At 31.2% G+C, this 15,313-nt stretch overlaps 2 protein-coding genes across 2 annotated transcripts; one reads left to right on the top strand and one right to left on the bottom strand.

The window, feature by feature from the left end:
• The first annotated feature begins 1,179 nt into the window (after positions 1–1,179).
• Positions 1,180–7,043, top strand: LOC106638894 (uncharacterized). Its single transcript, XM_089594804.1, has 7 exons — positions 1,180–1,268; positions 2,641–2,734; positions 4,421–4,500; positions 4,838–4,946; positions 6,610–6,689; positions 6,778–6,886; positions 6,964–7,043. The coding sequence occupies exons 1-7, from the start codon at positions 1,227–1,229 to the stop codon at positions 7,041–7,043; spliced, it is 594 nt and encodes a 197-aa protein (XP_089450930.1). The 5' UTR covers positions 1,180–1,226.
• A 900-nt stretch (positions 7,044–7,943) lies between these two features.
• Positions 7,944–14,427, bottom strand: LOC106638869 (integrin alpha-4). Its single transcript, XM_089594430.1, has 11 exons — positions 14,360–14,427; positions 13,788–14,272; positions 12,172–12,526; positions 11,710–11,993; positions 10,369–10,846; positions 9,972–10,117; positions 9,483–9,899; positions 9,147–9,328; positions 8,580–9,007; positions 8,208–8,494; positions 7,944–8,134 (listed from the first exon to the last, which is right to left on the bottom strand). The coding sequence occupies exons 2-11, from the start codon at positions 14,229–14,231 to the stop codon at positions 8,066–8,068; spliced, it is 3,090 nt and encodes a 1,029-aa protein (XP_089450556.1). The 5' UTR covers positions 14,232–14,272; positions 14,360–14,427; the 3' UTR covers positions 7,944–8,065.
• Positions 14,428–15,313: the final 886 nt, after the last annotated feature.

Genomic DNA, 15,313 nt, shown 5'->3' with positions numbered 1-15,313 from the left:
ATCAATTAATTATTTACCAAACTAAATTTTGCTGCAAAGCTCTTATTTGGAGCTTAAAAGTTGACATCATATTTTCAAGTTTCGTTTTAAATTAAAAAAAAAAATTTAATTTACGTTAACATAGGTGCAAAAATGACAGTAAAGTCAGAGTCTAGAGCTTCCAGCTAGTTTGGACCTTACATAACATAGAAAAAAAGTAAAAACATTCGGAGCATTGCATTTTGATTTTTTTATTTTCCGACACAAAACATTGCTGCTCTCCTATCTCAAAAGATTGACTGTAACGTGACTGAAGCTTTTTTTATTCGTTGTATAACTAGTTGAAACACGTTAAATGTATTGTTTGGTGGGATTTTTTAAGATCAATTGTATTAAATTGCAGAAAAAATTGAAATAAAATAATAAATTTATTTTATGGATATATCTAATCAAGGGTTACTCTTCTTGTTTGGGTTAATCTCTAAAAATAGTATTCAGACAAAGAATTTTATTTGATTATGGTTAGGACAAAATTAAATAACACATAATTTTCGAACGTCCTTTATATTAATTATGGTACGTTGCGTAAATTTTTATTAGAAAAAATATTTAAAAAATGTTTTAAATCATTTTCATGACGTTGTGGCATATAACTTTAAGTTGTCTTCAAAAAAATATTTGTGTAATTCGTGGCAATATAAATATTGCATACATGTATACGTTTACCAAGAAAAGAGCTAAAGTATGATCTTCTTTTGCAGTGGCTTGCTGGAGAATCATATTTTTTGTTTTTATTTTTACAATTCTGTTAAAACCTAATGTATTAAATTATTACTGCGTTTTTCCAAATTTTAGGTTTTGAGGGAATAAAAAAAAATTTTTTTATAAATACGGTAGTATCTTGTCTTCATGGTGATGACTCTAGTAAAAAAAAATAGAGCTGATACAAACAAAAGATTTCAATTTCAGGGAATACATTTTTATTTAAATACATAGAAAAATGTTGTTTATTTGTAAAAAGTTATATAAATATGTACATAAGTTGAATTTTGATCGTGTCAAAGATAAAAGAAACATCGACTTTCTATAATACGTACGTATTTTGATGTTTTTCCATTGTCTGTAGAATAGTCGTGTATTTATGGTTGCATAACTTTTGTTCCTTATAAATTCCATGTGCTCAGTTTTTTCTAGCATTTGATCCATAAATAGTTTGGAGTGTACAATAAGAAAAAAAATAATTCATCATGAATAGCTTATTTCTAATTATAGGCATTGCAACTGTTATGGTAATATTAGAAATATTAAACTATTTTTTTTTAAAGTATAATTTTAAAATTATTGTAATATAAAAACAACGCTTTATTATAGTTTATTAACTAAGAAGAAATAATTCAGTTTTTGTTGAGGAACTAAAAATATGTTTAACTAGAATATAATTTTTTCTGAAGTTTTATTTTAGCAATATTATCAATACTGTACATATGATTTTCAAACATATATTGTTCACTGTTTAATGAATTGATTTAACTGTCGTCATAATAATAAAATTAAACTGTTATTTAATAATACGCTTATCAAAGCTAAAAAGAATTTTATCATCATTTTTGAAATAAGGTTATTTCTATTATATTTTAAAATGAAAATCAATGGTATTAATTTTTTCATTCAAAAAAAAGTTCTGCAACATTATTCTGTTTTTTTGGACTCTTATCTGTTTAAGATATTATTTTTTGAGAAAATAGTAATTTTAAACAACTAATCCATAACAATATTAACACATTACCCAATTTTTGAATGATATACAAATACATTTTTGCTAAAAATTTTTTATCTCTAAAATTTTCTAACGTAAGTAGAGCGTTCTAATAAAAAAAATCATAAATCTGAAACTGATAAAAAAAAGGTCAATTTAATTGAAATATTATTTTGAAGTAGTGATACTTATCCACGAACAAAGAAAATAATCAAAGTTTTATTGAAATCTGTTAACGCGATTCAGAAATACGATTGATTAAGTAAATACGCTTTCTCACACCACGGTTATCTACATATGCAATTTTTATATTTATCTAAATAGGTTTTTTTTTAATTGGATTTTCCAAGACTGGTAGAATCGAAATTAATTTTAAAAAATAGATGCAATCTAAATTTTATTTTTCAGTGACTACAGGTACCTAAAAAAAATTGGCCAAGTGTTATCATAATCGGCCGAGGGAATTTCGCGATACGATCACTTATTACATACTCACACACATCCTCGTATAATTTTGTATATTTTGATCTTAAATTATTTCAAAAAATGTATTCATTGAAATCGATGAAATTGGACTAAAAAAAACCAATTGATGAAATTGAATATTTTTCCATTTGCAATAGATATACAGAAATAAAAAAGTCCAAGGGTTAAAGAAAATGGTTGATAAAATCCTGAGATAAAATCTGGATCCAGTTAATTATACTCATAAGTACACACTAACATATACCAGGGGAGATACCTTGGCCACAATATTCTATTTTGATCTTAAACTTCAGAAAGTACATTTATCATACATTATAAAGCTCCCTCCATAAAGGAGCAAAATAAAGTGCTAGTGAAGTTAAAAGTATTGTAAATTTATTTTTCAATTTAAATAATGATAATTGTTTGATAATTCTTAGTTTCTAGCCAATTGCGAGCAAAATGTAACTCTTGTGGATACTGCGTTGAGTAAGTTGCATACGACATGTTTGAAGAGCAGTGAAATGACCGAAGGTATCGTTAAAATATTTATGTACACTTAAGGTAAAACGCCCAATACTTGGACAAAACTGAAATTCAGACCGATACTTGGACAGTGGAAAATCAGTCATTGTAGCAAATAAAAAAGAGATATTTTAAAAAACGTAATAGATTAATATTGCTATGATTATTATTGATGATATACTTGAATTTTTAAAAAAATTTCAGCAACATTTAATACATGCGAATGATTCTAAATTTCACCGTAGGCGCCATAAGACTGCGATAATTTTTCTCCGTTTTCTATGATTTTGATAATAGGTAATGCTCGTTAAAATTAATCCAATGCATTTGTATAAATGCTGTATGGTATTATTTTACAACTTTTACATTAATTAACAATATTTCTAATGTAATCGTGGACAAAAAAAATTTTTATAATGTAAAATTAGCTGTCCAAGTACACCTCACGATTTCGTAGTAGTTGGACAGACGTGGAGCTCTTGTCCAACTTCAGGTCATAGGCACAAAAACGTCGTAGCCAGTACATGGACATACAATCAAAGTTGTTTACCTTTTAACGTAGTTAATCTTTTATGCGAATTTTTTAAACAAAAGTGTATAAAAAGTGAAGTACTTTGTAGAAAAAAAACACTTTACTAATCAGTTTTGTTGTTAAGGGGTGCACCGCTTTAAGAAAATTGTTTTTTCAACATTTTTAAAAGTTAACCTCCAATTCACTGTAAATACAGATGAAGTATGGGTTCTGAAAAGAGGAAAAATGTTTTTAAAAAAATATAAAATAATGAAAAAGAACAAAAGTGGAGGTCATACAACAAAAACAAAAAAGAAAAGTAAGAAAAATTATAGTCTTATTAAAAATAAATCTTAAATAACAAAATTAAAAAAAAAACAGTAAAATTGGTTTTACACTATCTCACTGATAGAATAATTGAAAAAACTGAGTACCGAGGTGAGAGCTTAATTGAGTTGGATAATTCGTTTGCTATTGAAGAGATGCAGTTCCTTCTAAAGAAAATTCAAATCAAGAAGGAGAAGTGCGATTCCTCACAATTGAAAATGTTGAAAATCAAAATGCACCCTGAGGGATTTATCTTGCATTTAATAAATTATTTTTGGAAAAAAGATTAATAATTTTACTTACGAATTTTACGTAATAAATTTGTTATTATTTATCCCCTTCGTTAACATTTTTTCGTTATAAGGTATTTATCTAAATACATACTTTAGTTTTAATAAGTACTTGTGCCTTATCGTAATTTATACAACTGTAAAATCGTTTAAGTTAGTATTGTCCAAGTACTGCTTTCCAACTTGTCCAAGTACTGCAGCATTGTCCAACTTTTGGTTTTCAAGGTTGTCCAACTACTACGACAGTCGAGAATGATTGTCCAACTACTCCGATAAGTTGACATGTTTTAAAATGTACGATAACTATTATTTAAGAGCTATTTTAAAACATTTTTTGTGTGTTATATAATCCTAAGGCATCCTAATTACAAGTAATTATTTAAAAAATATGGAAGTATTGCACATTAACTTCGGAATATGAGCGTTAAAATTAGTTTCGAAAAATCTGTCCAAGTATTGGGCGTTTTACCTTACCTATATTACACACGAAAATTTTAAAAAATTTGGTGGTTTTTTTTTTTATAATTAATTATTAATAAAATATGCATCGTAATTATTTCTTTCCAGAAATGTTTACTAACTCATCAAACGCCCAAGATCCTAAAATGAATTGTTACCTGGGTTGTGTTTGGAATGCGACGGGAAAGGTATACCTATAGGCACGTTATTTTTTAACTTTAACAGTTGTAACATTCCAATATTTCCAACTAAAACTATTCAATAACTTAAAATTTCAATACAAGTATTTGGAATTTGACAAATTTTTTGAAATTCAAAGTAAGCAACAACACAGATTTAAGCTGGTTGTCCTTTAGGCTTTAAAAAATTTAAAAGTGTAGATGGAAAATGTTGTATTTGAAAATTACTGTTTAAGGTTGTAGTCAAATTCCATAATACTATGGTACATAAATACATCAAGTCCAGGATTTAAAAGATTTTTAAATTTCTGAAAATGTACGATACTTGCTAAAATTAGTTTTACAGTTCGTAGGTGGAAAACTTCAACCAGCTAAAGTTTTACATTCATTCAGACGACACATGCATCACACTATGGGTATAATGCATGCTAACGTAGCAAAATGTATTTCAAAAGGCAAGTATCTTTATAATAATATGTAAACTAATTTGACTTTTGTTTGATTGTTAGTCATAAATTTTAAAATACAATAATGAGAATATTTAATTTCAGCCAATAACGAAACCGGTGAATGTAATATTTCAGGAGTTTTTAAAAGCTGCCTCGAGGATAACATCCAATTCCATATTCTTATATGATGAAATTTTTTTTCTTACTCCTACATAATTAATACAGTGTAGAATATTATTTTTTCACACATTTTCAATTAATAAAGTTGATGTCATAAATAAACCTTTAGCCACTCATATAACATGAAGTTTTTATTGGAAGTTCAAACGTTTTAGAAAGTTTGAGATTTTTTTTTTTGACAACAGTCATGTTTATGAAGTTTATGTTGCCAAAATACGTGTCATCAGGCTCGACAATTCCAAAAAAGTTTCAGATATTTATACCTAAACAGTAACTGAAAATTTATGAAAAAAAGTTATGTGCTGTAACATAATTTGCGAGCATATGATAAGTGGTAATAATTTTTTTTACTATTTAACTAATCAGTAATAATACTACACAATTCTTTAACAAAAAATTCTTTTCTTCACTTTGAATTTAAAATCGATATGAAACTTTTATTCTTTAAAAACGTAATTTAAATAATGTATTTGGTTCTATTGCAATTAGTCATACTGTACAGCTAATTTTGTCAAATTGTATGTTACCTAAGCTTAGATTCTGAAAATTTTTTATCAAAAAATAAAGCTTTTTTGCCTGAAAACTAAGTGTTAATGTAAGTACAAGAATATATTTTTTTTCCTGTAAGGCATCTTATTTAAAAAAAAAAATAAATTGCTTATTATCAGAAACATCAAACACATATTATCGTAAGATGAAATTTTTTCAAATATTTGGAGCAAGAATGACGTCGTGGTTGGAAATAAAAATACAGCACATTCGACTATTTAAAACTTAATTGAATAGTTTCAGTTTATTCAGTAGTGATATGACAAATTCACTACATGGTATTTGTATTACGAAAGCAATACAGAAACTTTGATTAAAGTAATTTTTTGCAATATACATTTCATGGATGATAATTTGTCTGACAACCTTATTTCAAGATGAAATCTTATATTTGGATTTTTATCATCATCAGTACAGTGAGTACATTTTTAATGTGACGAACGTCATAAAATTGTTAGGTTATTGATTTTTAGGTTGACAACCTACAATAATTTATTTTGAATGTTATTTCAAACGATTTTTTTGTCCAATCTTCGTCAAACATTAAATGATTGCCTTGCAACAAAAAGTCTCCTGTAATCGCGAAATTGAAAACACAAAATAATATTTTTTTATCTTCTGCAGCAATTATTACTCGCTCACGGGTACTCAACGTCAGAAATGCAGAAAGTATCGGCTGAATGCAGAAACAAAACTGAATTGATGAAAGGTTAGGTTTAATTTTATTACATCATTATTAAATTGATGCACCTGATAATTTTGTAATTATCTTAAGTTCAGCTCGATTCTGTGACATCTTGAGGTTGATAAGTGTAACATACCTGCATACATTTTTTTAAGAAAGTACTTATGTACAAGTACATATCACACCTAAATAGGATTAAATGGAACTAAATATGTCCATGAATAAATTTGTAATACTCCTGTTTTGCTTGTGCAGATGTGTCCGAAGAACAACTCGATTTCGACGATTATCAAGTGAAATGTTTTTCCGCTTGCATAATGAAAAAAATAGGAGTTGTGAGTTAAAAATTTTACCATATTTGCTTATTTTGAACATTTTTTTTGTTTTTTCTTTATCGATACTGATTCTTAATTGTTTTTACAGTTGGCAGGTGGCAAAGTAATACCGGAAAAATTCATCCAAGTCATCATAAGGTTTATTCCACCTTTGAGCGAAAACACGGCCGGAAAGTTGATGGAGTGCGTTACTTTAGGTATGGATTTCAAGTACTTCAATTCATCGGTAACTCATTTTTTTTTACTTGCAAAAAAAGCAAAAAAACTATTGCAGCCAACCAACAGATCGGTGACTGCGAGGTGGCTGGTGTCTTGGGCAAGTGTACGATGAAAAATTTCAGTCCTCTACAGTAAACCACAGCAAAAAGTTTTGATTATGAAAATAAAGACCAAAAACTAAATTCCAAGCGAAACCAAAAGAATAACTCGATTATTTCCCTGATCTACCACAGTGATTTTACGCCATCTTCAGTATTTTCTTGATAAGTATCATTTGATTCAACAGAACTTTATAAACATTTGAATAATATCAATCAGGTGGTGTAGTGGCGGTCGCCGGCGTGATTAAATAATCCTGGCGAGCGCATGAAGCTTCCGAAGAAAGGTTCTTTGTTTTCAACTTTTACAATCAACGCATTCTCCTTCCCTCTTTTTGCCACCATCGAATTACATTTCAGTATAAAATGACCTAAACATGAATCACATGACAGATTGTTCAGAACACGTACATTCTTACCGAGAGATCGGTACGTAAGGTATAATTAATTTCATTGTCTTATCGATACCATAACCTTATCACACTCAAAATTCTATTCATACAAAAACAGAAAGTTTGTTGGTGATTTCGGATAACGTACATACTAAGTCCATTAGTTTTGTACTTGATCAAAAGTATAAATATTTTATTTGAAATTAGAATATTATGATCAGTAAGTAGGCATTATTATCAAATAAAATACTTTATTGATTCACTGGAAGCTAAGTACTTAACTTTAAGGTTAATGCGGATTTCGATAGCTACTAGTTTTCAAATTTTATTAAATTGTAATTCATCTCAATAAAATTTTTTGGATACATCATGCTTGTTTACAAAACAAACAATTTTAACATAAACACATAGTCCTGAATCTCAGAAATTTTTCTAACCTCAAAACATTTAAAGCTGGTAACTTATGTGATATTTTTCATTTTATCAGTTTTTCACATGGTTACTGCACTAACATAATCAGATAAAGTTATGTAGTAAGACAGTAAATAAAATTTGTACCACTTGAACAATTAATTTATAAGTACAATTTATCCACATAATATCTTCTGTGTATATTTCTGGTGATTGTTTACCTGATTAAAATGACATCATACATCAAAAGAGTATTTCATACCCTCAACTTGGTGGGTTTGACTTCTTCCGTTCGCCCACTAGTGATATCTCCAGTATTTTTCTGCTACAAAAAACCCCGTTATTTTCTTTCCTCATTATTTTAATATTTAATTGTACACTAAACATTATATACTTACTTCTTCTGTTGGTTTGGAATCTCGCAAGTCCTCCACCCGATTCCGCTTGAAAAATCCTACCTTGTACAGGATCCAAATTATAATCAATAATAATACTATTCCAAGTAACACTGGCAAGATAATAAATATTGTTGGTAATGTATAATGATCTTTTTGTCTAGAAATTAGTGATGATACGTGCACGATCCGTCGATTTTTATTTTCGGGGTCCATCTGAACACTTGGCGTAATAATTTCGGCGTACGCTTGGCTGACGAATGTAATATTTTTTTCCTTAGCTGCCTCAACTTGAAAAATAAAGATCAATGAAATTTTGTGCAAACAAAGCACATTCAAATGATTGTATGGGTCTAGTTAAGTGGATCAACGAACCTATGTCCTCAGATATTCGAAAATCTATTGTTACAATCAATTCTGCAACAGACGTCGTTTCGAGAAAGGAATCAATGTCACAGCGAAGTCTTTGACACTCTACGTTAGGATTCGCGCAGTTTATAGAAAACGTTTCATCGAGAGAAATGAATGTATCCACTTTGTGTTTCTCATCGGAAGAATAATTCTTTGATTCTTCATCGCTGGTGCAACTATATTTGTGATCTTTGATGGAAACCCGGACGTAGCTTATACTTGCGATCTCCAGGTCTTGAAACCGTACGGGAACACTGACAAAAATAGCAGCCTTATGGATCGGCGTGATACCCAATTTGTATACGTCATAAATGTGATGGAGAGTAAGATTTTTAGAATGCGTTTGTATCACTTCACTCTCCATGAACGAGTAATTATTGTTTTGGAACCTCCTAAAAGTCATACGTTCATTTTGATTGTTTTTAATTTAGTTTGTTTGAAAACATACAATTTCATGAATGTAAACGTTTAGCGTAAAGGTGCACTATCAAAATCTTGATCTAGTACAATGATTTGCTCCGGCACACCTACCCGACAATATTGATGTTTGCATCAACTTTGAAGTTGATTTTCAATGATTGAAAATTATCACGAGGATTGATTTCCTCACTTTGGCTGGAAACCTTGACTCGGATTTCTTTGAATTGTGATTCAAACGACTGTAGATCAGTATATTGAACAGCACTCATGTTGAGCTCTAAAGGTATGGTCATCTGAAAGATGATTCTCGTAAGAATATATTACTATACGTGAATAAAATATTTGACGTAAATACAAGAACTGGAGGATGCGTAGGAAAACTTCGTGTACATTATATTCCACGCTTGAGAGAGCTGTAGTCTATTTAATATATTATGGCACACTTACATTATATCGAAGAGGACTATCAATTACACAAATCATTCCCGGAGTTTTATCTTCGCAGTGCGATTCCCTCCATACCGCAAACCAAGTGCGATTAATTGGTGTGATCGGCTCTTCTATTTCAATGAAGACTTCTGGTAAATAGGCGGGATCTCCTATATTTTCCACGAAAATGGTCAAGTTTACGTTTGACTCCGAGCCCATAACGTAGCTATTGTTAGCGTCCACGAGACTACTCGTAATGCTTACTTTCAAATCGGAACTACACGTATTGTCCTCGCCACAGTCAAGGGCATAAGCAATTTTCATGATGTCGGTAATTTTTGATTTTGGATGAATTTGTATCTCATTCCTATCAGCTAACCCGCTCGTCAGCTTTGCCTCGAGTACAATCGGGTTAGTTATGTTGTCTACGAAGTCCTGAGAAAATGCACACAATTTTTCATTTCTATCAAGGAAAAAAAAAGAAAAATACTAGTTACTTTGTCTTACTTTCGAGTACAAGTATCGAGTCTCACACCCCAGTAGTCCTTTTTTCAGGTTCAGAAGTACAGAGTGGAATAAATTTCCTTTGAGTACGTTTCGATGGTTCTGGCTTTGCCTGTTACTTTCGTACATCATCACGCTAACAACCACCTCTGAAAATGAAAAATGGTGCCATTAGATTAATTACTACAATGGATTTAAGTTTCTAAAGCCATGAAAAATTATAAATAGCGGTGAGAGTGGTTAATAAAAATGATGAAACAATTACATTTGATGTGGAATGAATAAGTTGATGATTTTTTTTTAGTTCATGAAAAACCAAAGATTGTAATGGGTTCTAAGCATCTAATTAAACGTTGTCTAAGCATCTTGGGTTTTTTTTCTGGTAAAATAAAATACTCACTGAAGGTGTTGTTGGATCCATTGTACTTGGCACAAATAGAGTAATCAAAACGATGTTTGTCCCATATTATGCTCGAACTTCTATTGTGCTGGAGCTCGACGCTCACCATGTAAACGGGTCTACTTATGAGGAGGACCACATGCCCGGATTTGTGGGAGCCTACGGCCAGATCGGGGACGCCGTCGCCATCTGTATCACGGGCTGGGTCGCTCAGAGAGAACCCGAATCCTAGCAACCTCGTGTTCGACACTTCCGAGGCAGGTATGTGTTGCATGTGCTGCCGCAACAGGTCACGATCGCGACTGCCACTGTAGATATGGACAGCTCCTAGGCCCTCGCCTTTTTCGTTCCGCTCGTAGGGTGCTCCTATCGCTATGTCGTTCAAGCCGTCGTGATCAATGTCACCCAGACAGGCCACCGAAGTCCCGAAGCGTCCTTTTGTCCGATTGCCATCGATGCGATGGATAGTCCAGTTGAACTGTTTGAGTACAACTATTAGATTTAGATTTACATAATCAATGTAATATTTTTCACATTCTGGGGATGAAGTTCGACTTTGGTGACGATCTGTCTAGTAGAGTACCAAGTTACTGATATGTTTTTCAAATGTGGGAACGAGAAAAGGCTTTATATCTGGTGTTCTATACGTAAATACGTATATTTTACATTCATCGACTGTGAGAAAGTTATGTGATCTATCTCTTTTACAAAAAAAACCACTGTATGATGGAAACTCAAATACATACATCACTCGATCCTCTAATATTTGGCTACGTTTTTGCTCAAAATATCTTAAAGGAACTTTATTGCTGTATGTTAGCAAGTGGTTTCAACAGATATGAAGTTCCCTCAATTACATTTATTGGGTCTTGAGAGAATTCAGAAACTAAAAGTGGCTAAGAATTAAAAAAAAAATATTTAAGTCACGTGACCATAAGTAGATGACTTAAATTTGAGTTCCCGAATAAATTGTGTTATTACACACAAGGATTGTTGTCATCTTCGAGGAACTTTCATCCAAATAAACTAAAACAGAAAAGTCGTGTGACTGACAGTAATGAACATTGTCCTTCCAACATCAGTTTTATCTTGACAGTTATTTTTACATCATAAAAGCAAATTTAGGCATGTACCATGTCTCGTCTGGAAAGTCTCGGCTTCGAAAATTTTTCCAAAGTCTTCCTTTCGTTTCTTCTCGGGATCTCGAGGACCATTGTCATGACTCGAGACTATAGAATTTTTTTCAAATCTCTGAGACTTGAATGTCTCGAAAATTTTCCACGATACTTTCTAGATTCTCAAAAGTCTCAAATAAACTTTGAGATTGTTGATTTACTTTACCTCGCCCTTAGAGACGTAAGCATACACACGGCCCTCGTCAGTTTCGCGAGACCACTGAGGGGCACCAACGATCAAGTCATCTCTTCCGTCACCATTGACATCACAGGCGGTGAGACTGGAACCAAAGTACTCGCCAAACTGCTCACCCTCAACGACGAGCCTCATCACTTGAAGATTCTTCTCATAAAAGTAAACTCTGCCCTTTAAAGCGCTCGCTCGAGGAGCTCCAAATGCATAGAGAAGCTCGTTCTTCTTGTAAAAGTAACCAGATGTAATTGAATAACCTGATATGGAAAAATGAAAAAGTTATTATAGTTCAACAAATTGTATAACTGAGTAAAAATATTCCGAAATTAAAAAAAAAAATTCGTAGTTGAATTCGAGGCAATAATTAATAGGGCTGCAAGAGAAGGCAAGTGGCCTTAGAATGCAAAAGAAGTCACGAATATCCAAGTGACTTACCAAAATAGTCGTGGTTCTTCATTGAACCAGGAATTTCGAATGGATTCAAGTTGTGTGATGATGTAGAGTACTTGGAATGGTTACCCTCGACCGTGAAAACCGGAGCTTTCGAATCAAATGCACCTGGAGTTCCAATTAACAAACGATGGGTTTCATGGTTTGCCTCTACGATGTGAGCAGAGATTCCAGCTTCGCCCATGTTATGAAGTCTTAAGTTGATGAAGTGGTGATCCACCTTATTTAATAATTCGTAATTTACGAACGACTCTTCTGTTACCTTTACGGAGAAGCATATTCCGCTGACGGTACCAATCGGCTTGTCCTCTAGTTTAGTTTTCCATAACGACGCGCACGCCTACGTTTAAAAATACATACGTGTAATTATTAAATGGATGTATAATAATTATACACATTATTATTATTTGGATATATGTTATAAGGTAAATGTCCCTATTATGATAACAAATTTCATCACACTTACATCTTTAATTTTTTTTCTTACATGTGAGCTTTAACAGTAGAAATTTTGGTATCAGCTGGTGCGCTATAAATTTATCATTAATATTCTAATTTTTAAATATGGTTCTTAGTTGTTAAAATACTTTATTTTATAAAAAGTATATTTATAAGACCAAAATGTACATAATTATGAAACGTTGTACCTATTGATTCATATTATGTCCCTATTTATGAAACATTTCAAAAAACGTTAATTGATTATAATATTTTAAGACAATTAAAGCTTTTTCACTTGCATAACACTATTTTGTTTAACCAAAATAATTATGTAGTTTACTTGTTTACTAGAAATATAAAAATTCCTGGTTGAAGTTTGTGCCATAATACGTACAGTTCAAAAGATAGGTTATGTACTACTTTGTCCCTATTTATGGAACTATCTTCAAAATTGGTCATTTATTGTATGTAAAATGAAATTTTTCTTGTGAATTCATGAAGATGCATAAAATATACAACTACCACAATATTTTTATCAGGTTAGTTGTATAACAAATACATAAATTTTTATTTTCCATGAAAAGGGACACGTTCCACGAATAGGGACATTTACCTGAACAATTATTGTTATTATTCGGATACAATATAATTATTGCAAAAAAACTTTGGAACATACTTGGAAAGTAATTAGTTTTATGCAAAATTTTTCTGATGATTTATGAACTGATGGTGTTCGTACGATCGAGTGTTTGTTGTAGCCAACACATAATTACATTGAATGATTTGTTATAAGTAATAATTAAAAATTTTCTCTTTTGAGCTTGAAATCATAGAATCGACTATATTCCATACCCATATCTGTTGCTTGTGGTTTAGTTTAATGTGACTTTCAATTTAATTAACAACTGAGATGTATTTTCACAATTGCAGAAATTTTCATAAAAAATTTGATCAATAATTATAAATAAAAAAATTAGTTGTTTTGAATATTTAAAAATGTTGTTAGACAATCTTACTGATTACTCATTAAAGTAATACACGATACCCCCAAAACGAACCATCAAACCTCAATACACACACGCAACTATACGCGCGTAGATGGAGGAAAATACACTCATTAATTCTTTAGTTGGTTTATAACCAGAAAAAACCCTACTTACCATAATCGTAGGTTTGGTTGAATTCTCCACAAGCACAGTTGTCCCGAGCCAAAAAACTTTGCTATTTTGACGAAGCTTGTTTTTCATGGTGCTAATGAGATCCCATTTCTGACATATGCCATTGATTATCTGACAGCGATAGACGGCTCCCGGCTTAAGATTTTGTTCACGCTTGCAGATCTGATGTGGAAAATCTGTTCGCGGTGCTCCAACCAATATCAAAGCTTTATTATTTTGGCTAACGTAGAGCGCGACCGAGTAGCCAAAATAGTTGGAACATTCAGTCGTCGGCGATGGGCATGAGTTACCATTTGGGTCCGAAAATATTTTTCCTGGTTGAAATATGTCAAAGGTGTTCGTTGCCGTAATAAGAAGTAACAGAGTGCCGATACAGTAAAAGCAACGAGTGAAACCGTAGTTGTTGTAACAGTAGTGAGGTAGCATTCTTGAATTTTTTTCGAAAATTTTGGAGCTATGGATGGTTGCTGGTATTTAAAAAAATAATGGAATCGAATGTATCAATTAACTGTTTAATTTGCATTATTTTATTTTTTATACCTAAAAGTACATACCTGTTGATACACTGTGACAGTTCAGCTTTGCACAAACTTGCTAAAAAATTTTTGAGCTTGTGTTTCCAGTACTGTAACCAAAAAATTATATGGGCGTTGAGATTAATATTTTTCGCTATACTCAATCTTGTTTTTGGATAGACAATATAGGTAAATAATGTTGGATATTCTTAGTTTTATCAGTATATAAATGCAAAATTTATTATCGTACATCAATATAACACTTTTCTGAAAAATACATTCTTACCAGCGTGTAAAAAAACTAATAACTTAATGACTTTCAAATTACTAGAAACCGATATTCCTAAAATTCCAAATGTGTCAGAAACTAAAAAGAGATATGATACAAAGGAGGTACTTAAGATAAAGTTACGTGATAAGTAAATCCAGTACATCGAATCATCTGAACTGAGCAGGTTAAACAAATTTTTGTGCAGCAATGATTAACACAAAGAGAGTTAAAAAAAAACAAGTTGAAAATTATTGTTAAAACATCGTGATTAAGAGTGAAAAGTAGATATTATTAATGGAGAAGGAATTCAGGTACTTAGGAAACCAGTGGCATCAATTGAAACCGCTATCTTGTTAATGTGAAGGCATAGGGATATTTTTAAATAGTTAAGGAAAAGCATTACTCTAAAAAATTTGTTTTTTTGTTTCAGTTTAAAAATAATCGAATAAAACACTGAAGTTGTAAGGATTTGCAGTGATGTTCAACACAAATGTTGAAGTTAGCTAGTTGAAAACAAAAAAAGGAATAAAAAAGTAAATTGAGCAGTTGAGGAAAAATAGATAGAAAGAAGGAAATTTTAGGGCTAGAAAAATGTTTTTAAAGACTACAGGTGATATTAAACGAGGAGTTTATATATCAGGTAACCTCAAATAGAGATATTCCTCTCTAATTTGTTGTTGAAACAAAATTTGAAGAGATAATCAAAAACAAGTGGACTCAAA

The sequence above is a fragment of the Copidosoma floridanum genome, unplaced genomic scaffold (assembly GCF_036245765.1).
Source record: "Copidosoma floridanum isolate Cflo_tuat_1 unplaced genomic scaffold, Cflo_Japanese_pri ptg000021l, whole genome shotgun sequence".
Lineage (NCBI taxonomy): Eukaryota > Metazoa > Arthropoda > Insecta > Hymenoptera > Encyrtidae > Copidosoma > Copidosoma floridanum.
The sequence above is the reverse complement of the archived record's forward strand: the minus strand, read 5'-3'. Positions and strand labels throughout refer to the sequence as shown.